The sequence below is a fragment of the Pseudopipra pipra genome, chromosome 26 (assembly GCF_036250125.1).
Source record: "Pseudopipra pipra isolate bDixPip1 chromosome 26, bDixPip1.hap1, whole genome shotgun sequence".
NCBI lineage: Eukaryota > Metazoa > Chordata > Aves > Passeriformes > Pipridae > Pseudopipra > Pseudopipra pipra.
The window spans coordinates 4,410,183-4,430,523 of NC_087574.1; the positions used below are offsets into that span (position 1 = coordinate 4,410,183).

At 52.8% G+C, this 20,341-nt stretch overlaps 1 protein-coding gene across 1 annotated transcript; it reads left to right on the forward strand.

The window, feature by feature from the left end:
- Positions 1-4,949: 4,949 nt before the first annotated feature.
- Positions 4,950-14,785, forward strand: CCR7 (C-C motif chemokine receptor 7). The gene is made up of 3 exons (XM_064636224.1): positions 4,950-5,084; positions 10,197-10,246; positions 11,565-14,785. Exons 1-3 carry the CDS (start codon positions 5,075-5,077, stop codon positions 12,627-12,629), a joined length of 1,125 nt encoding a protein of 374 aa, XP_064492294.1. The 5' UTR covers positions 4,950-5,074; the 3' UTR covers positions 12,630-14,785.
- The last annotated feature ends 5,556 nt before the right edge of the window (positions 14,786-20,341 follow it).

Consider the following 20,341-nt stretch of genomic DNA (forward strand, 5'->3'; position numbering starts at 1 on the left):
TGCCGAGGTCCCTCCTCTATCCCGAGATGTTTTCCCATTTCCCACCAGCTCCAAGTGCAGCCTCTGTACCTGCCCCATCCCGAGGATGGTTTATTTCTCCTTCCCCCAGGTTTTGCCCTGAACCCCCAGCCAGGCAGGCCTTGCCGTTTATTTTTTTTTTTAGAAAGCTACTTTTTAATTCAATTTATCAAGAGCTACAAACAAATGTTCCACTGGCCACCAATCCAACCCCTCGTGCTGCCACCTCCGCTCCCCCAGCACTGTCCTTGCTCCTGTGCTGACCTCCCTTCATTCTCTTAACTGACAAGCGTTCCCAGCAGTTCCAGCTGCCGGAATATTGAGGAAAAAACCCCTTCACAGCCGACTGGAGACGGAAGTGGTGCAGGCTGTGTGCTGGCAGAGGTGTGTGAGCCGGAGCAGGCGCTGCCACCAGGAGTCCCCATTCACCTGCCCAGAGAGGGACTGCGGGGAACGCACAGTCCTACCCTGGGCTGTGAGCTGTGAGTAGCTCTTACTCTTTCCTTGCACAGTATCACCAGTGCCTGCCAGCAGCAGCAGCAGCAGTTGTGGCAGCACGTGCTCTGTGTGACTGCTCAGGGCTCGAAACAACACAACCATCCCAGCTCTGAGTTCAGCTCCCCCCACCCTGCAAGCTGCTGGCTGTGCTCTCCAGGCACCTGGATGCAAAGCTGGGGGGGTTCAGTTACATCAGGGAGACAGGAGGGCTGGAATTCCACGTGTTTTTCCAGGCAGGTACCAGTTCCATCCCGGGCTGTTGCAGCCAGGGCTGGTTGTGCCTTCACCGAGCTGCAACACCCGGCCAAGGCTTGGAACGCTCAGTCCAGGGCTTGGATCCCTGGGTTTGAAACCCCCCCTGTGTTTGCAGGGTGTTACTGACTGGCAAACTCTCCCAGGGGGATGTGATGACCAAAAGGGATCAGGCACTTGGCTTTTAGGGCCTGGATCCTGCTTCGGGCCTGTCTCACTGTTTGTGCTCTCAGTTCCCTTCGCTTTGACGTTTCTTTTTCCACAGCCTTCGAGGGGTTTTTTGAAGTGGTTTTGCACATATCAGACTGGTGTCTTATTTTGTTGTAAGTCATCACGTACAGCTTCACTTGTGACTTCCAGAAGTCAGTAATTTCTGTCAACAACCAGTTTCAATTTGCTTTGTTCCCTCGATTCTGTTAAAAAGGCGAGAAAAAGCCATTTGAGTTCTGGCACCAGTTTCAGGGGTGGGGGGGGGAGAAGCCAAACCAGAAAGAGTGACAGTAACAACAACAAAAATCTTTTTCTAATTACTATTTTTCAATTCCAGGGATGAGAAATTCTATATCCACGACAGAGAGGGCTGGATGAGCTTTGCCTGGAGCAACCACTGGTGGGATTATTCTTTGTTTCTGTACCCAGTTTTCTTCCAAAGACAGCAGTGGATTGGTGCTAAACCTTCCACCTTTTGAATAAGATAACACAGCTCACAGGAAGGATCTTTGCTGGATGGTCAGGGACACTTCAACCCTCAATTATTTTTAGGGGCCATAATGCTTTATCTCCCTAATCAGGATCTCTTCAGCTCCCTAAATGATTCGCTGCTCACTAGTGTTTGATTCCCTGTGGGAATTCCCAGCAGTTTGCCCACTTCTGTGGGAAGGCTTAAACCCTCTCTAGACACAACTGGTGCTCGTGTGCCCTCCCTGCCATAGTTCTGTGAAGAAATTCCTCCTGATGTCCATGCTTTAGTGCAGGGCAGATGCCAACTTGGTAAATCTCTCTTTTTTTCCCTCAAAAAAAGAACTGGAGAGCAAGGCCATCCCTTGATACGTGATGCGGGCACGAGGCGGGTGAGTTCCCGGTGACACCGGCTGTGCCCTTCCCTGCTGTGGGGACCACTGTGGGCAGCTGCACACCCCCATCAGAGCTGGCACTGCACAGATTGCTTCCTCCCCCCGGGGGATAAGGATCTGTTAATAACCTCGTGGTGAGATCACAATCATGAGACAGTTTGTCAGGGCATCCCCTGCGCCCGCTCGAAGAACTCCGCTGGGTGAGGAATCCCAGCTCCGTGCCCCTCTGAAGGTCAGGAATTTACTCCACAATTTCACTTCTGCTATTTCTGTTTGTTGAGGAACAATGACATCAGATGCCCCCTCAGAGCAACCCCCGTGACTTCCACCACAAACCCCCCGGGGTGCCCCAGACATCAGAGAGGGGGGTCTGGGCAGGAGCAGAGGCAGAGCTGGGAGATCCTGAGTACCCCGGGCTGGCATTGCTGGGCAGAGGGAGCAGCAGGGCAGACGTCAGGGTCCCTCCTTGACGTCAGCACAGGGATGCAACTGGGAAGTGCAGCTGGGAAAGGTTCACCCTGCGCTCACCAATGCTTCTGTCTGGGCATCTCTGGCTTCCTCCAGCGAAGGGGATGAAGGGGACAAACCTTCCCGTGGCTCAGAACAGGGGGAGGGAGCCAGAGTTTCCATCTCAATTCACCTAAAGCAAAATTAGTGGAAAATACCAGAAAGTTTTGAATCCAGGGTATAAGAACACTCCATGTTGTGCTTTCCTCAGACCGAATTCCGCCTCCTGAGGCAGAGCCCCGAGTTTTGCTTTCCAAGACCCCCCATCCCGTGTGTGCTGTCCAGGAACCATCTCCTGCAGCACCGGGATCCTTCCTGCCTCGGGATGTCCATGAGTTAGGACAGCCTGCAGGAATCCCAGCTTTACACTCAGCCCATGGATGTGAGACACAGAACTCGACTCCCTTATGATATTCCATGGCTGAGTGAGCCACAGTTTAACGTCAGAGCAACTCAAGATTGCACAGCTCAATTCGGTTCTGACTTGATGTTTCAATTCAAGTGGAACGAGCCTGAACTGAACCGAAATCTCTCTTTCTGAGCAACTTCCTGTGGAATTTATCAGGAAATGCATTTTCGTTGAGAAGTTGATTGATGAACCTGAGGCTTGAGCAGCAGGTTTGAATCACTGACTTCCACTCTTCTGGCACTGAAGGGTCCCCACAGAGGGACCCAGGGACTGGAAATACCTGGTAACTTGATTCTCTTTATATGGTTAATTAACTTTTTATATAGTTAATTAACTCTGGGGTAACAAATGGGTTCTAGTGACAGAGCAGTGTGGCTTTCCTGGGCACGGCTCAGGCCTGGCACTGTTGGAGTTTGGTGTGTTTGCTCCCACAGGATCACAGTTTTGTGAAAAGCTGCTCATGGGGCACCCGGGTTCAGGGAATGTGTCAAAGAGATGGAATCACTGAGGCATGAAATAGGCTGGAAATATACACAATTGAATTAAGCAAAGCTTTAATAACTGTTCTGAGAACTCCCCGGGGATAAAACGTGACCGTAAAGAAATTCAGTGTCACACACAGAGAGCAAATTGTTTATTTTAAATATTCCCATTCTTTTTAAGAAAAACAATTTGCTTGAATGGGCTCTGGCAGCACAGAACTTGGCATCTATCAAAGCTCTGAAGATGAAGATTGAGACCATGTGCAGAAAACAAACTGCAAACCACCTGCCTGCGTCCCCTCCTTGTCTTTGGCTTCAGACGTGGGGATGGATCCACCGGGACACTGCCAGCTGCCTCTCCCTGGAGCAGTGGGGACACAGAGCACGCCGAGGGGCCCGTGCCCCTCTCTGCACACCCACCCCTCCCCAGGCAGTGCCGTGACCGTGTGTGAATCCTTCACAGCCCCGTTACACCCCCTGATTCTGGGTATTCTGCCCGTACCCGAGGGAAGTCTTTTCATCTCTGGTCCTCCTTGGGGGAAGTGGTTACGAGATAAAGCTCTCGAGGCACCGTACCTGCCCGGGTACCTGGTGAGCAGAGGCAAACAGAGCAATAAATAGCTGCAGAGATGGGAACGGCACCCACTGACCGAGATAAGTGCCAGGCGAGGTGGGGGGCACCAGGGCAGCACACAGAGCACACCAGGGGAAGAGAGGGTCACGTTGGGTGAGCAGGGAAAAACCCCTACGGTCCTCCAGCACCCTGCCCTGAGCACCCCAGAACGGGCTCAGAACCACGGCAGCACTGGCCCACTGAGAGAGAAACACTGGGAAGGATTTTAAGTGACAGCCGGGCTGTCACCACGTCTAAGGATGGTCTGAAACTGGATCTGGGTCTTTACACAGGACCCAAGACCATCCACAGGACCCTCAAGACTGTCCTCAACTTCAGATATATTTAACTGGGGCTGGGATTCCATCCTGTGATGCTCTGTTTTTCCACCTGGCTGCAGTAACAGCACTGGCACAGCATGAGAGGATGGACAGGACGTGATGCCAAAGGCAGTACTTCTAAGTGACCCTGGCCTGGGAGGAAACTGAGTTTATGAGGAGCTGGAGATGTTTCTGCCTGTTAGAGAGGTCTGTTCCAAGAGCAGGGCCCCCCTTGGACACCCACCAAACAAAAGCCACTGACTTGCCTTGGGGGAAGGAGTGGGACTTCCAAAGTGCAGAAGATTTGGGGAAGATGGTGCAGATGGGAGCACAAAAATACCCAAAAGCAGAAAGAGGGGAAGTCACTGAGCTGCTGACAGTGTCGTGAGGGAGAAGGGTGAAGGGCTGCTGGCCACGGGCAGTCCTGTGCACTGAGCCTTTTCATCCTGAACACCCTTCCCAGAACGGGTCTGGCAGATGGGATGGATCCTCCCCATTTCCTCCAGCACTGGGCTCTGCGGGTGCTCCACAGATGAAGCAGGACCTGCTGCAGAGGGGAGGTGAGAAGGAGCCTCCTTCCCCTGGTTCCCTCACTGCAGACCATTTCTCGTGTGTTGGTGCAGAAGCAGAGCCCACCTCACACCCTGTGTGGCAGTGACAGCCCTGGGTGTGTGGGACCTGCTGAGGCAGCACCGCAGGGCTCTGAGCACATGAGGAGGAGGAGGAGGAAGGGGAGGAGGGTCTGCTGAATGTCAGTGACACCAGGGTGCCTGGTGTCACCGGGCTCCTCGCAGGGGGCAGGAAGTATAAAAGCAGAGTTCCCCGAGGAGGGTCTCTGGCAGCAGCTGGAGCTTGTGATGCTCTCACTGACACTGTGACCAGATCCCTGCTGGAACCACACCATGGTCGGGGGTGAGTACCTGGGCTGCAGCCTCTGGCTGTGTCTTCAGCTTTATTGATGGTGCTCGAACTCCTGCCCTGTGACACAGGAGTGGGACGCTTCTATCAGAGTATTTAAACAGTATAAAAGACTTTCATCTTCCTCATTTTTACTATTTGAAAAAAAAAATGCACAGTTCTCTTTTAGAAGCTCAGAAACCTCAAATGACTTCAGAAACAAACAAGGCAAAAAACAAGTGTGGAGGCAAATGTGTCTTGTGTCCCAAAGCAAATAGGCTCTTCTTGCATAGTTCACACCTTTTCTTCTGTGTTCTTAATTAAAAAAAAAAAAAAAAAAAAAAGAGAGAGAGAGAGAACACTCTCTCCTTGGCAATGTTATAATTCAGTGAATAAATCGAGGAATTAGGAGCAAGTAAAGCTGAGGTTTTTTGCTAAGTCCATCCAGTCTTTTGCAAATTATTTTTATTGATGAATATCTGCAGGAACACTGGGGATGCAGGAGGCTCTGGGCATGTAGGAGGCTCTGGGGATGCTGGAGGCTCTGGGGATGCAGGAGGCTCTGGGGATGCAAGCGGTTTTGGGAATTCAGGATGCTCCAGGGATGCAGGAGGCTCTGGGGATGCTCCAGGGATGCAGGAGGCTCTGGGGATGCTCCAGGGATGCAGGAGGCTCTGGGGATGCAGGAGCAGGCAGGAGGGGCCGGGTCCCACAGGACCCTCCAGGCAGGAGCAGGGAATCTTCTCATGGATGCCTTCTCACAGCCTCCGGCAACCAATGGCTAAGGAAATTCCTGGATTTTAGAATCCCTGCATCCAAAACAACACACCAGAACCCATCTGGACCTGCCCACCACACAGTACTCTCCTCCTGTTTAAACTTCTGGCCTTTGCATCATCCCATGGGCATTTTGTGGCTGCTTGTTCCAAGGGGTTTGGTGTCTGGAGGCAGCTGAACTCGAGCTTACTCCTGGAAAAGGCAAATCATGACAGGGAAAAGAAAGAGTTAGTGAGAATCTGACAAGAAGAGTAGGATAGTGTTCCTGCTTTGGGGTTTTTGTCCTACTGTTGTATTTCAGAGGAATATTCCATTCCTCTGGAAGATGCCCAGAGGTGGTGCTGTCTTTGAAACGCTTCTGGCTCACTTCAGCCTGAGGTTTTTAACTTGCTTATCCCTGCTTATCTTGTCCTTTGATTCACAGTTTCCTGAAAGGAGTGGAGGCAGATAATTATTAACTTTCTTCTGTAACAGATCAGTGAACACAAGAAATAAGAGCATGACTGGGTTTCTCTGGTCTCACTCCTGAAATGAGGTGTCCTTGCCCTGCCGGTTGTGAGGAGGGGAAGGCAGGGAGCTGTTAACTGCCAGTAGCCATTACATCACTTAGGTATGATTAACTTTTCTCAGAAATACCCAATTCTTCCCCCAGAAGCCTCTGTGCTGCTGGTGAAGAGGCACCAGAAACTGGTACATGTATGAAGATGCAGAAAGTGAGTTACTCCCTGCCTACACGTGTGCTGAGCAGGAACTTTTGCTTTGCAGTTCCAGGCGACAAAAAAATGTTCTTTTACCACGAGGGTTTGGCCAGGGCAGGTTTGCTCAGCTTTGCCAGTGGTCCCCAAAGCATTCCCAACGCTCCCTAAAGCCTTCCCAACGCTCCCTAAAGCCTTCCCAGCCTCTGCTTTGCTCTCATCCATCCCTGGGCAGTGGCTGCTCCCCCGGCGTGAGCCAGACCCGTGTGGGCAGGAGCTGCCCTGGTCCTTTGTCCAGCCTGGTTTAACCACCCTCAGGGTCATGTCTCTGCTTCTCTCTCCTCCTCAGGGCAAATGTCCTGCTTCTAAATATTTCTCACTGTCAGAAGCTTTCCCAGGTGTACCCGGGGGGATTCACTGTCCCTGCAGCTGCTCGTACCTTGCTTACAATTAGCTGCTGATGCTGAGGCAGATTCAGATAAAATGAGTGGGATTTACCTGTCAAAACTCACCCACCCTTCTGCCACAGCACAGCCCAGGTGCCCAGCCCAGGACACCTGAACCATGATTTAAAAACATCTGTTTCTTTCCCTTTGCTATGGAGGGAGCCTGAACAGCTCACCAGGTGTCGAGGGATGAATCCCACCCCTTGGGCTTCATCTAAGGAGGAAGATTGTCAAAACTGATGGGCTGCCATCCCCTGCCATCAACAGACCCCTTCCCTCCTTCATTCCCATGGAGCAATTCCCCTTTCCACCTGTCCCTGGGTCCTGCAGGACAGGGACAGCAGCAAACCAGCACCTCCCAGGCTGAGGGACGTGGGGGCTGACACGGGGCTTTATGGCCAGGCTGACTCATTTGCTGTGGTGGGGGTTTGGTATCTTTTTATAAACAAGGTTTCTAGTGCAACTGGTTGTGGGGATTTTTGGGAGGGGTTTTTTTTTTCCCTTAATATTTTGAGGAACAAAACTTTTAAGAACATTTAAGAAAATACCCAGAGCAGCCAACTGCCAGGGGGTGTGAAAAAAGAAAGAAAAAGTAAGGAAATGTACCTAAACTGGCTGATAAACTGCAGAGCACAGCTCATGTCTTCTCATTTGCTTCTTCCCAGTGCCCCAGGCCCCAAGAGAACTGAGGGGAGACCAAGGTTCTTGTCCAGTCTCACTGAAACCAGTGGCACAGACGAGCTCAAACTGGTGTGTGAGGAGAGGGAGGCTGCAGGGCCTCTGGGCTTGAGCCTTTGCAAATGTGTAACCTGAGGTGGGGGCACAGCAAGAGGGGGAGAGACAGCACAGGCTTTCTTCATATTGAAAAGTCATTTGACATTTAAGACACTTGAAACAGCAACTGAGAGGGGGAGGGAAAACTGTGATGATCTTCAAAGGAATGATATGGGCTGAACTGTTCCAGGAGTTGGTTGAGTCACGTTTTCAGTCCTGTTTTGTTAGACCTTCACTAGGTGATAAGAAAACAGAACACAACAGAGCAGAGCAGCCCTCACCAGGGGCTGGGCACTGCCACTGCTCATCTTCAGCCAGGGCTGGGCCTGGGGTTTGCAAACCAAGCATGGAGAGCAGCTGGTGGAGTTGGGTTTAGGTCGGTGCTTTCCTCCCTGGAATGAGGGTGGTTCTCCTCTGCCTCCTTTTGTCCAGCTGCCAGGGAGGTAATTGCATTTGAGGCCTCAGTCCCTGCCTGGTGGGGCTGAGCTGGGCCAGCACAGGTTATCACCCACCCACAGGGACTTATCATCCATCCACAGGCAGCCACAGCATTAACCCCAGGAGTCCCCAAGGAACCAGGCTATTCAGGAGGAGCAACAGAAGAATAAAGACTCCCATGGCTGGGTTTTTGCAGAGATCAGGGAAACCCTGTGCCCATTTCCCAGCAGGGAGGGCAGTTACAGTCTGGGCTTGCTTAAATCACTCAGCAGGTCCCAGTCCTTGGGCCTTTCCATGTATTTCTTGTGTAACGTGCAAAGTCAGAGCAGCAGCTCGAAGGGGAGACAACCACACCAGACATCAAACCTCTTCCTGCAGTCTGGGACTGCTCAGAGTGAAAGCCACTGGCCAGAGAGAACAGACAGACAGAAGCTCCCCTGTCTCCCCTCAGGCCCAGCCTTGCTCTCCCCCCCTCCTGACTAACCCGCACTGAGGGTGCCCTGGTGAACCCCTCAGGTCCCCCCGGGAGGATCTGGAGAAGGTGAGGGGTGGGTGAACACAACCAACTGCATGAGTATAAAAGATGAAAATGGGGGGGGAGGTGAGACACAACTGCTGGGGGATGTTGGGGAAGGCTGTTACACAGGCCTGGGGATGAGCAGCGTGAGTTTTCACACGCGGCTGAGGATCTCTCACCCACACATCACCACTGTGTATAAACAAACACCCCCAGTCCAGATACCGAGTAACTGTCTGTTATTAGTGATGCTGTTGCGTGTGATTTGATGTGGGGACATGGTGCAATGGGTGCAGTTATCTGAATAGTGCAAGTTCAACATCCTGGTCCTGGTGCAACACCTGAGCAGGAGCCTGACAGAGCAGGGAAGGGCACAAAGGAGCTCTGAAACAGCAGAGCTGTGTCCAGCAGACACTAAGCATGAGAGGGGCACAGGAATCAGTCACATTCATGAACAACCAGGCCATGAGGAGCAAGGCAGAGTTCCTAAAAGAAAGAGGCAACTGAAAGCCAAAGGCATCTCCTCTCTCAGTGCTCCCCGAGCAGATATCCCAGAGGGAGCGAGGGGCTGCAGTGTGGGGAGCAGCCAGGGCCTGGAGGGACATCCTAGGGCAGCAGCACAACACTCCACAGCCAATGCCACTGTCCCTCAGGGAGGGACTCTTCTCCTGCTCGCACCAGAGCAGAGCCCGGGGCTTTCTCACTGTCACCTTCCAGCTGAGCAAACTTTCAGTGGCAACTGCTCGAGGTAGATGCTGGTACGAGCTTTAAATAGAGAGAGGAGAAAGCTGTCCTGGTCCCTGCCCTGCAAACCACAGCAGGAAGAGCTGCTCGGCTGAGATTGCTCTCACCACCATCTCACCTGGCTCTGAATTCAGTTCTTCCTCCCAGCTGTCAGCGTCCTGTATCTCCACATCCCAAGGCAGCAGAAGCCAACTCTGACATTTAGAGAGGAGCAATAAATTTCAGGCAGTTCCAGTTCTGTCTGTCCCGGGGGGGAGCTGGCACTGCAGGGGCACAGCTGGGCTGGATTTATGGCCCTCACAGCTGGCTGTTTTCACGTGGGTTAAGCTGCACAGGCACAGGGGATAGGCTGCTGGCTGCCTGCAGGGAAGAGTAATGGATGAAATCAAAATGGGTGAGCTGTGCACAAGTGTCCTCAGCTCTCAGCCTTCACTGGACAGGGCTCTGAGCAACCTGGTCTGGTTGAAGACATCCCTGCTCACTGCAGGGGGTTGGACTGAATGACCTTTAAAGGTCTCTTCCAACCCAAACTGTTCTCTGGCTCTATGAAGCTGGAGGGAGCAGACTCCTGAGACTTCACCCGTGCTCTGACAGTAACTTGTGTGACCCTGGGTTATCCTGTTGGCATCTTCACCAGGTTTTGATTTCCCCAGCTGTGGGGGCTCTGTTTTTTCAAACTGAGAACCACGTGGAAAGCCCCACTGAGCCACTAACACAGCATCTCCTTCTTTCCTAGGCAAGAAGCTAAAGGTCACCCTTGTTTTCAGCCTGCCGCTCGTTTTTCAGGTAAGATGTTTTTAACAACATTTTGAAATCCAGCTCCTCTGTGTTGTGGCTAAAGAGAGATCTCAAAAACTCAGAGCAGCCACCCACAGCCCCAGAGGTGTGTGGGGACAGGGCTGCTCACCCCAGGATCCAGCCGTGGGAGGTGGGAGGTGAGAGCAGAGCCCTGCTAGAGAAACACAAACAGGAGGAACAAAACCAAGGAGGGAAAAACAGTGGCACAAACGCTGTGATTTTCAAATGGCTGTGGCTGTGAGAGTCCCCTGTCAGCCCCAAAATGAGCATTTCCAGGACAGACAGGAGCACCCTATGCTGACAGTGGGGAGCAGTTGGTTCCCTGCTCCCTGCAAATCCCTGGTCAAGGTGCCAGGCTCCGACCAAGGGCTGTGCTGGAGAGGGATGTGCCCAAGGAGGAAGAGCCCAGCATCTTCCTCTGCCCATTCCTGCTCAGAGTCACCCTGACCAGGAAGGAGAACCCCAAGCACGGAGCTGTGCCATGACCTGCTCCCAGACTGGGGCCTGGCCCTGGTGCCTGCAGTCCCAGGCAGCACCAGTCCCCCCAGGCCCTTGGGGCTCCCTGAGGCTCAGGCAGAGCCGAGCAGCCCGTTCTTTTCCCTTTCACTGCTGGGAGGATGTGGTGAAACCAAACCTGCCGACATGGCGAGCACAGAGATGCTCGTGATAACGGGGGGGGGTATCCAGGGGAAACCTTTCATCTCTGTGAGATGGGGAGAAGGTTCTGGAGACTAATAAGTCACAGAAAGCAGGGCACAGATACCACAGGCTCCCTCTGCCCCACAGCTTATGGCAGTGTAGGAAGATGAAACAAGAATAATCAGAACTGAAATCAGGGGCCTGAAGGAGACACTGGTACCGCGTCTGCGCCGGCACGGAGCAGCTTCCTGCTGCACTCACTGCATTTCCTCACCGTCCCACTGCCACCTCTGTTCATTTTTGATTTAGCTGAAGGATGTTTTATTTCTCACATTTGACCCACCAGCCAGCTGTGTACACACAGCTGGAGGTGGGCCCTGGAACACTCTGGAAAGCTGCCACACGTCTGAGGGTTTTGCAGGTGTTGCTTTGGCTGAGCACTGAACATTTCTGGTGGAATTCCCACTTGGAGCCCCCCAAAAAGCCCCAAGACCCCCCCATTTGTGGGAAATGTTTTCAGCCACAAGGCCATGCCAGCTCTGTTTGTGATGCTGGCACGAGCCAGCTCTTGGGAACTCCCTGAGACTCCTCTCCAGGCTCCCTTCCCAGCACAGCCACGCAGGCACACAGTCCCATCCCAACACTCGTCTCTTCTCTCCTGTTGTAGTTCTGTGCCGGGGACAACGTCACCGATGACTACGACTCCAACAGCACCATCGACTACAACCTGTTCGAGACGCTGTGTGAGAAGAAGGAGGTGCGTTCGTTCCGCGCCGCCTTCCTCCCGGCCATGTACAGCCTCATCTGCTTCACGGGGCTGCTGGGCAACGGGCTGGTGATGCTCACCTACATCTACTTCAAGAGGCTGAAGACCATGACGGACATCTACCTGCTGAACCTGGCTCTGGCAGACATCCTCTTCCTGCTGACCCTGCCCTTCTGGGCCACGAGCGCGGCCACGCACTGGCTCTTTGGGAAGTTTGCCTGCAAGGCCGTTTACTGCATCTGCAAAATGAGTTTCTTCAGCGGGATGCTGCTCCTGCTGTCCATCAGCATCGACAGGTACTTCGCCATCGTCCAGGCAGCCTCGGCCCACCGCCTGCGGCCCCGCATGATATTCATCAGCAAGGTGACCTGCGTCATCATCTGGCTCCTGGCCTTCATCCTCTCCATCCCCGAGCTGGTTCACAGCGGTGTGAACAACCTGGAAACCCATCCTCGCTGTTCCATCATCGCTCATGACCTGCAGACCTTCAACACTGGCATCAAAGTGTCACAAATGGTGTTCGGCTTCTTAATTCCCCTGCTGGTCATGTCTTTCTGCTACCTCGTCATCATCAGAACGTTACTCCAGGCCCGCAACTTTGAGAAGAACAAAGCCATCAAGGTCATCATCGCTGTGGTCATTGTCTTCGTCGTCTTCCAGCTGCCCTACAATGGTGTCATGCTGGCCAAGACCATCTCGGCCTTCAACCAGACCAGCTCGTGTGAGGAGAGCAAGAAGCTGGACGTGGCGGACGACGTGACCTACACCCTGGCGTGCTTCCGATGCTGCCTCAACCCCTTCCTCTACGCCTTCATCGGCGTCAAATTCCGCACCGACCTCTTCAAGCTGCTGAAGGAGCTGGGCTGCCTGAGCCAGGAGCGCCTCTGGCAGCTCACCAGCTGCCGCGAGAGCAAGAGGTTCTCCTTCGCCATGGAGACAGAGACAACCACCACCTTCTCCCCGTGAGCCGAGCCCCAGGCGCGCTGGGGCCGAGCTGGAATAGTTCTGAACACTTCCTCTATTCTGAACTCTGGGCAGAGCAAAGCCTGCCAAACTGCAGGGAAGGCAAGAGGAAAAAACCCAGGAGTCTCCCCCCGGGGAGAAAATCCAATAGAATTGTCACTAAGAGCAAAGCAAGGGAGAGGTGGTGAGTGTACAATTTCTCCTGCCGTTTCACCTTTAGTTTAGTCTTTCCCAGTCAAAATCAGAAATGCCCAAAATAGAACATTTTCCCTAAGAGCAACAAATACCCAGAGAAACAGACACTGGTGCAGCAGAAATGTTTGGTTTGGAGCTGAGCTTCCAGGAGCATCACCCTTGCTTTGGATGTTACTTTTAACAAGACAACCTGTTGCTCTGCAGCCCTACAGAAATGCCCCTTGCACCGAGTCAGTCCAAGGCAAACCAGCACCCACAGCCTTTGCCTCACCCTCGATCCAACACACAACACCAGCTGTGGAGCACCCGAGCACATGGCTCTACTCTGCCTTCCCCCATCAGAAGCCAGAAATGTCCATAACTAATAACAAATCCATACAAGTTATAGCCACAATTTCAATTACTTTGTACAACACTGTGGCCACTCGTAGGTTTGTCGGGAAAAGCACAAATTCCACTTCACTTCTGCCTGTATCCTGTTTCTGTGCTATCACCTGCTGGCTTCAAGAGACAAACATGAGGGTGGGTTTTCTCCTTCCCCTCCCAACCAATGTGTCCTTCTAGCAGGACTTCAGCTGCCTTTGAGGTCAGATCTGTGTTTCACTCATAAGCTACTGGGACGTGTTTTCCCTCGGTGCTGTCGGCACCAACTAAGACGCCGCTCGCCGGGGTTTGATCTAAACACAAAGGACAGTCATGTGTGGAAAATCCCTGCCAGGGCCACGGCAGCTGAACAGCAGATTGCCATGGAAAGTCTGTCATGGAAAGTCAGACCTTGGAAGAGGCTGGGCTGTAATTCCAGTTGGCGCTTTCACGGGAAGAGCGAAGATTCCTGCTGACAGATGACCACCCTGGGAAGCGCCGCCGTGGGACAGCTGCACGTCAGGGGGAGCTGCTGCAGGGCCTGTGCAGCTGTTCCTGCCCTTGTCCCGGGGGCTCTGGTCCCACAGCTCTCCCACAGCCACTGGAGAGAGCTCTCAGCCAGGAGCCTCTCCCAGGGCTGGCAGGGGAAGCCTGTCCACGTTCCCCTGGACACACAGAGCCTTGTGCAGCAAAACACTCACTAAACAGACATTCATCCTCTTTTTCAACACACAGATCCATCGGCAGTGACACAGGGAACTCCGTGGATTGCAGGTTGGAAAGCATTGCCTTAGGGACACGGGGACTAAAATCAGCCTTACAGACCTGCTGCCACCATAACTAAATCAATTCTTCACAAACCATTTGGATCTGGGGTATGGCATTTTGCCAGGGGCTGGGATTTGGGAAGAAAGGATGTTCTGCTCCCTGTTACCTGTCTGTGCTGAACTGCTGAACTCCTTTTCTTTTACAATGCTCAGGTGACTGCACAGAAGTGCTGCTTCTCTGTCACATGGAGCAGGGGGTGACAGCTGACACTGAACAGTCATTTGTCCTTGGTTTGTTCCTTGTCCTCACTCGAGCAAGACACAGCTCCTGAGAGCTTGGCCAGAGCAAGGGACACGCCCAGCACAGGGGCTTTGCAGTTTTCCTCATCAGTAACAATAAATTCTTAACGAATATTCAATATGTAAAGCTGCTTTACACAGACAAAGCTCAATCTGTTCATGAATGTACCCTGAGAACACACTGCTGCCACAGAACCTTTCATGCAGAATCCATTCACCCTGTTCCAGCGAGGAAACTGCTCCACCAGCACACGGAGCTGGACTTGTCTCCTGTTGACAAAAGCCATTCCCCTCCTGCGAATGGAGAGGTCTCCAGGTCTTTATGGGCCACAGGACAACACGCAGCTGCTTCCATAAAAGAGATCCAAGGGCATCATGTGGGACAGCTGGTGCCTCAGTGAGGCAGTGGCAATGCCAGTGAGCAGCTTTCCTTGTTTAAATTCAATGGACAGAACAAATTTGCATCTGATTTAGATGAGTCATGTTAACATCGGCCTAAGATCCCAACTCGAGGTTCCCCACTGATGTCTGAAAACTGACTGTATTTTGCTATTTGTGAAAAAATAAATTATAATGATTTAAATAAAATATCTTTAGTTTTCCATTGCATTTTCTCCATCCTTCTACAGTCCCTGTCACCTCCTTTTTGTCCTGTCAGGAGCTGTTTGATCAGCTCAGCCTCGTACTGGTGCTGCCCTGCAGGAAAGGAAGCATGTAAAATAAACTAAATAGAAATAAGCTGGTTTACTCCATCTGCTGATGGATTATACTGGAAACAAGTCACCAGCAGGTTAAGGAGTCTTTATTTTAACTATTAACCCACCTGCCTTAACGCTGCTCCACAGCTGGATATACGTGATGGCTGCTCACCAATGATTAAGTGAAAAGCCTTTGTGCTGTAACATTTCATTGTTCACTTTTAAATTAAAATTCAGCAGTAAAACACAGTGTTACTGTGGGAATTGCCACAGGGAGAGGCAGCAACCACAGCTCTGGGGGGATGCAACCCCCCACAGCCAGAGTGAGAGTAGGAACTGCAACTAAAACAGGCCAGTGGGGCTCCATCAACGTGCACACAACGTTCCTTCTCGATCCACTTGTGCCTCAAGGCACTCAGGGATGACCCACATCCTTTACAGAAAGTGTGTTGTGAATTGCAACCACAGAGTCGAAGAGGAAGGACCTCAGAGAACAGGAGCAGACACGAATCCTGACAGGTGAGTGCCAGAGCTGAGGCCCATTTCTGCTTTCACTGAGCGACAGCGACTCACAGTTTCTCCCAAAAGAGAAAGCACGAGGTGAGTTTCAGCATCTGGCCCAGAGGTTCAAGAAGAAAAGGGCCCCAGGTTTGCCATAAACTACATAAAAGTAGAAGAGAGAGCAGCCACCCAGTCAGTTGTGTGGAGTCTGGGTGGTTCCTGCAGTCCCTTTTCCACGTTATTGGGGGAAATCTTCATCACTTGGAAGCCCTGGACTCCTCGTTGCTCTGGACATTTCTCCTTCCCTGACAGTTCCTTATCTGTGCACGTGGATGTTTTTAAGTTATGGCTTGAAAGCCCTTAGTGCCAAACGGATCTGGGCTGAGTGGGAGGTAAACTGGAACGAGGAGGAGGTGAACTGGAACTGGGGGAGTTGGCAGTTGCTCCCACCCGTCCCAGAGCAGGCACTGGTGTGTCCCCCTCCCTCCTTGTGCTGTCCCAGGTGCTGCTGCTCCCCATCATTTACTGCTGAATGACCTGATTGATGGGAAAGGGAAGGGGAAAGTTCTCCAGGCAGGGCTGTGGTTTCTGATGTGCCTCCTGGGCAGCTGCGGGAGGGAAGTCCTTGTCACCCTAAGAAAGAATGAGCTGGAGATGAGAGAGGCAAACAAACCCTAAAAATACTGCCCGTGGGTGATGAGGAAGGGTGGTGGCAGGGCTGCAGCATCAGAATAGCTGAGAGGGGGCCATGGCTTCCTCCCCACTGCTTCTTTTACAGGGAAAAATAACCCCCACTCCTGTTCTGGGGTGGAGGTGTCACACCTCAGGGGAGAACTTCTTGTACAGCTGCCCTCCTACCCAGCTTGCAGAGCTTCCTCCTCCAGAGGGGACAGTGGTGGGGGGGTTCTGTCCATCCCAGTGTCACTGTAAGATGGATCTGGAGAAAGTGGAGGCAGCTGAGATCTCACCTGCCCCTTGTTTGTGTCATCATAAGCAGCTTCATGAGCTCAAAGCAAGTAAATCAAAGGGTCTGACCAGGACTTCTTATGGATTAGAAGGTGGCAGGGTCAGCTCAGAGCCAGCCATTGGCAAGAACACACAGTCAGATTATAAGGAAAAATAACTAGAAATAACAGCATCGTGCTGCATTTAATGACAGCAGCACAATCCACTCCTAGTCCACCTTACAGCCCATCCTGCTCCTTCCCCAAGCACTAAAACAAGGTAAAACGTCCCTCTGCAGAGCACTGACCTGGCTCTGTGCTCACACCACGCGTGGGAGCCCTCTCATGAAACGAAACACCATTTCACGTGCTTGAGTTTGGTGGAAATCGCCACTTTCCCAGCCCAGCTCTGGCAGCCGCCGACCTGCCTCCACCCAGAGCCACTCCTCACGTCCACTGAGACCCCGGCTCTGCACGGCTGAGTGTTACCCAGGCACGGGAGTCGAATCTCGGTATTAAACCACCACCTGTCGCTGCCACAGCCTGTTACAAAAGCCTCGTTCAGGTCTGAGCAGGTAGGGAGCCTTTGGGCTCACCTGCTCCACGTGCAGGACGGCTGCAGAGCCACCCCAGGCACGAGCTCTGTCACTGCTGAGCCCGTGCAGCTCCTCCGTGTGCGCGCAGGAACCGAAACTTCCCTTCCTGCTGCTTTGTTTTTAATTCAATTGTCTAAAATAAGATAACGAGCAGAGAGTTACTTTCCTTTCTGTGCTGCTGAGAGCCCGGCACAAAACTAATTGTTGGGTGATTTTGGGCTTTACTGGGAAACCCGTGTGAATGCAGGACAATTCTGCAGGAGAATCATCCTGCAGGGCAGGAACAGGCCAAGTGTTCCCAGTGGAATGGACAAAAAGGCATTCCAGGATTTGGAGTCTGCCCGTGCTGCCCTGTACCAAAATCAGACCTTCTCCCACCGATTTCCAGCTCCTGCATCCTGCAGGTTTTACCCACAGCTTTGTGCCTTCTCCTGAGAGAATCTCCCATCTCCATGTGAAGCTCAGTGAGCAGACACACGTGTCCAGGTGTGCACACGTGTCCAGGTGTGCACACGTGTCCCAGCAGCCCTGGTTTCATACTCTGGGGCTACAACAGCAGAATCCAACCCTGCCAGGGCAAAACCCAACCGCCAGAGCTGCACAAATAGAAACTCATGTTTTCAGGGGAGAGTTGACTGATTCCCTGGGAGATAACATGTTTTTTTCAAAGTTTTGGCCACACCGAGCAGTGAGAATGAGCCTCAGCCCCTGTGCCAGGGCGGGGAGGGGGAGAGGAAAAACAAAGCTCTTTGTGGATGACTAACCCAGGCAGCACCATCGCTCAGCTCCGCGGGTGTTGCACAAGCCCCTTTGAAGAGGTTCACACCTTCACAGGTGGGTCCTGGTGGGTCACAGGGGATCAGCCCACAGGGCTCCTGCTCAAACTTCACCCCCCGACCTCGTGCAGAGGGTGGGAGCCGTGGAGCTGGACCCCCAGAGATGTGGCTTCCACCAGACTTCGGGGGATTGCAGCAGAGCTGGAAAGGCACCAGATCCGTGCAAGACTCATCCAGCTGTGTTGCCAGCAGCCCCTGACGAGCCTCCACACCTCTCCCCTCACGTGCCAGCGCTGCCTGCGCAGCCCAAACAGCCGGAGGCGTGAGGCTGTTTTGGAGCTGCACAGAACAACCAACACAAAGGTCTCCCCAGCACCACAAACAAGCCCTGAAAGGCTGCCAGAGCCTCCTGCCTCCCCTGGGCAGCCTCTTCAGGGCACTGCACGGGCTGTGGCCGTTGGATGTGCCAGAGAAGGTCACCATGGAATCACAGAGTGGTTTGGCTTGGAAGGGACCTCAGGACGAGGGAGCACCCCCAGGGCCACTCGGGCACAGAGACGATGCCCCAGTGAGAGATCAGCTCTGCAGAAGAGCTGCTTCCCCCAGGGGGGCTCCTGGTACCTGCCCACCCCATGGACCTGCTCCCGAGCCCTGGCAGGGGAATGAACCCCCTTTTTTAACATCAGCAATGCAAAAGGAGCCTTTTGGGTGACCCACAACCCACGGTCACCATCCCCTTTTGGCTGTGGCCATCCCAGCCCTGGTAACCAGCAGAGACAGAGCTGGACTTTTTCAGGAGAGCAGGGATGTGATCTCATCCATGTCCTTCCCTCAGAGCCACTCTCCTCTCCTCTTGCCTTCTGTCGCAAGTTCCCTCCTCTTGGGAGAAGGATCCCAAGCAAACCCCCCATCTCTCCACGGGTAACCAGGACCCCGCAGTGCTTTCCTTGAGAGCTGCTGACACCATGTGGGAATGGCTGGGAAGTGATCCACAGACACTCCACCTGCCCTCCAAGCCGGGACTCCTGCAAAAACTCGGGAAAACTTACCCCTGAAGTAAAGGTGTGGGTTCAGATTGTATCAGTGCAATCACAATTAATCCCTCCATGAGCAATCAGGCCAAATGGTACAGTTGTTTCACTTTGGTTTAATTTAAATCTACTGGAAGTGATTTGAAAATGGCTTTGATTCACTTGATTTTTCCCTCTGGATCAGTCCATGCCTTTTCCATGTGATTCCAATAATCCATTCCCAGTGCTAAACTTCATCGTGTTTCTTACATCTTCCCATAAAAATTACATCCCCCACGGATCATCTTCCACTGGCTTCATGCCCAGAACACCTAGAGAACTCTGAAAAACTTGAATGGCCTTTTCCAGCCACCTCCTGCCACGTGGGACCCTGTGGGAAACTCCGGTGCAGCTGCTCTGGAAAAATCCCAGCCAGGATAAATGGGATTCGTCAGGCAGCAGAAGATGCTTTTTTTTCCAAGCAAATTTTTTACAAACACACATTTTTCCTCGCGGGGCCTCATCGTGCTTTTCAACCCCTCTCTCACCCCGTGAGAGCTGGTGGCTTCAGCTTCCCATCCTGAGCTGAGGAAGGTGCTGTTATCACAGCCCAGGCCTCGCTGGGGTGATGACTCAAAGAAGTGTCACCGAGGTGCAGGTGGGGACGGACGTTACAGAGGTGTGAATTTTGCACCCTGGGGAAGCCACAGCTGGCAGAAGTAGGGACAGAAACTCCCACAGCAGATGGGCCCCCAAGGCTGCCAGGGCTCAAGGAGTGTTTGGACAATGCTCTGAGCCACAGGGTGGGATTTTGGGGTGCCCTTTGCAGGGCCAGAAGTTGGACTCAATCCCTGGGGACACTTCCAACTCAAGATATTCCATGATTCTGTATTTGTCAGAAAAGAAGCACAGGAAAACTTACAGAATTTAGTGCAGACGTGTTTATTTCTGGCACTTTTTTGGGGGGAGGGTGGCCAAACCCCTCAGACACTCTCTCTGCACCTCTGTGCTCCTCCCAGCTTAACTCCCCCCAACTCACCCCCAAACCTGCTCTCTGCAAAATGAAACCTCCCTCGCTCCACGCGGGTTTATCTGCTCGGGTTTTGCCTCTTTCCTCTAGTTTGCATAGTTAAAAAAAGTCCTTTTTTGTGGCTTCTGCAGAAGACAAACGAACAAAAACAACCCAGCTTGCCCCACCTATGCCACTGGCTTTTACCTGCGAGGGCCAGAGCCCACAGCCCACCCCCCCAAACCCTATGGAAGTAAACACTCGGTGACATCAAATCTGTTACCAAGGAGAGGCTTCCCACACCCCCGTGCCAAAACACTTCGGTATTTTGCTCCCCCAAATGCTGCCCACGCGTCTCCCCCGCACACCACAGCACCGGGCTCGGAACCCACGCACCGTTCTGGCCTTGAGGTGCTTCCCAGAGAGCCCTGGAAACCGGGACACGCGCGCGAGGGGCAGGGAATTCCTGCTGTTTTCTAAGGAACACCCAGGCGGACCCTGAGAAATCCGGGACAGCATCATAGAATCATAGAATCAGCTGGGTTGGAAGGGACCT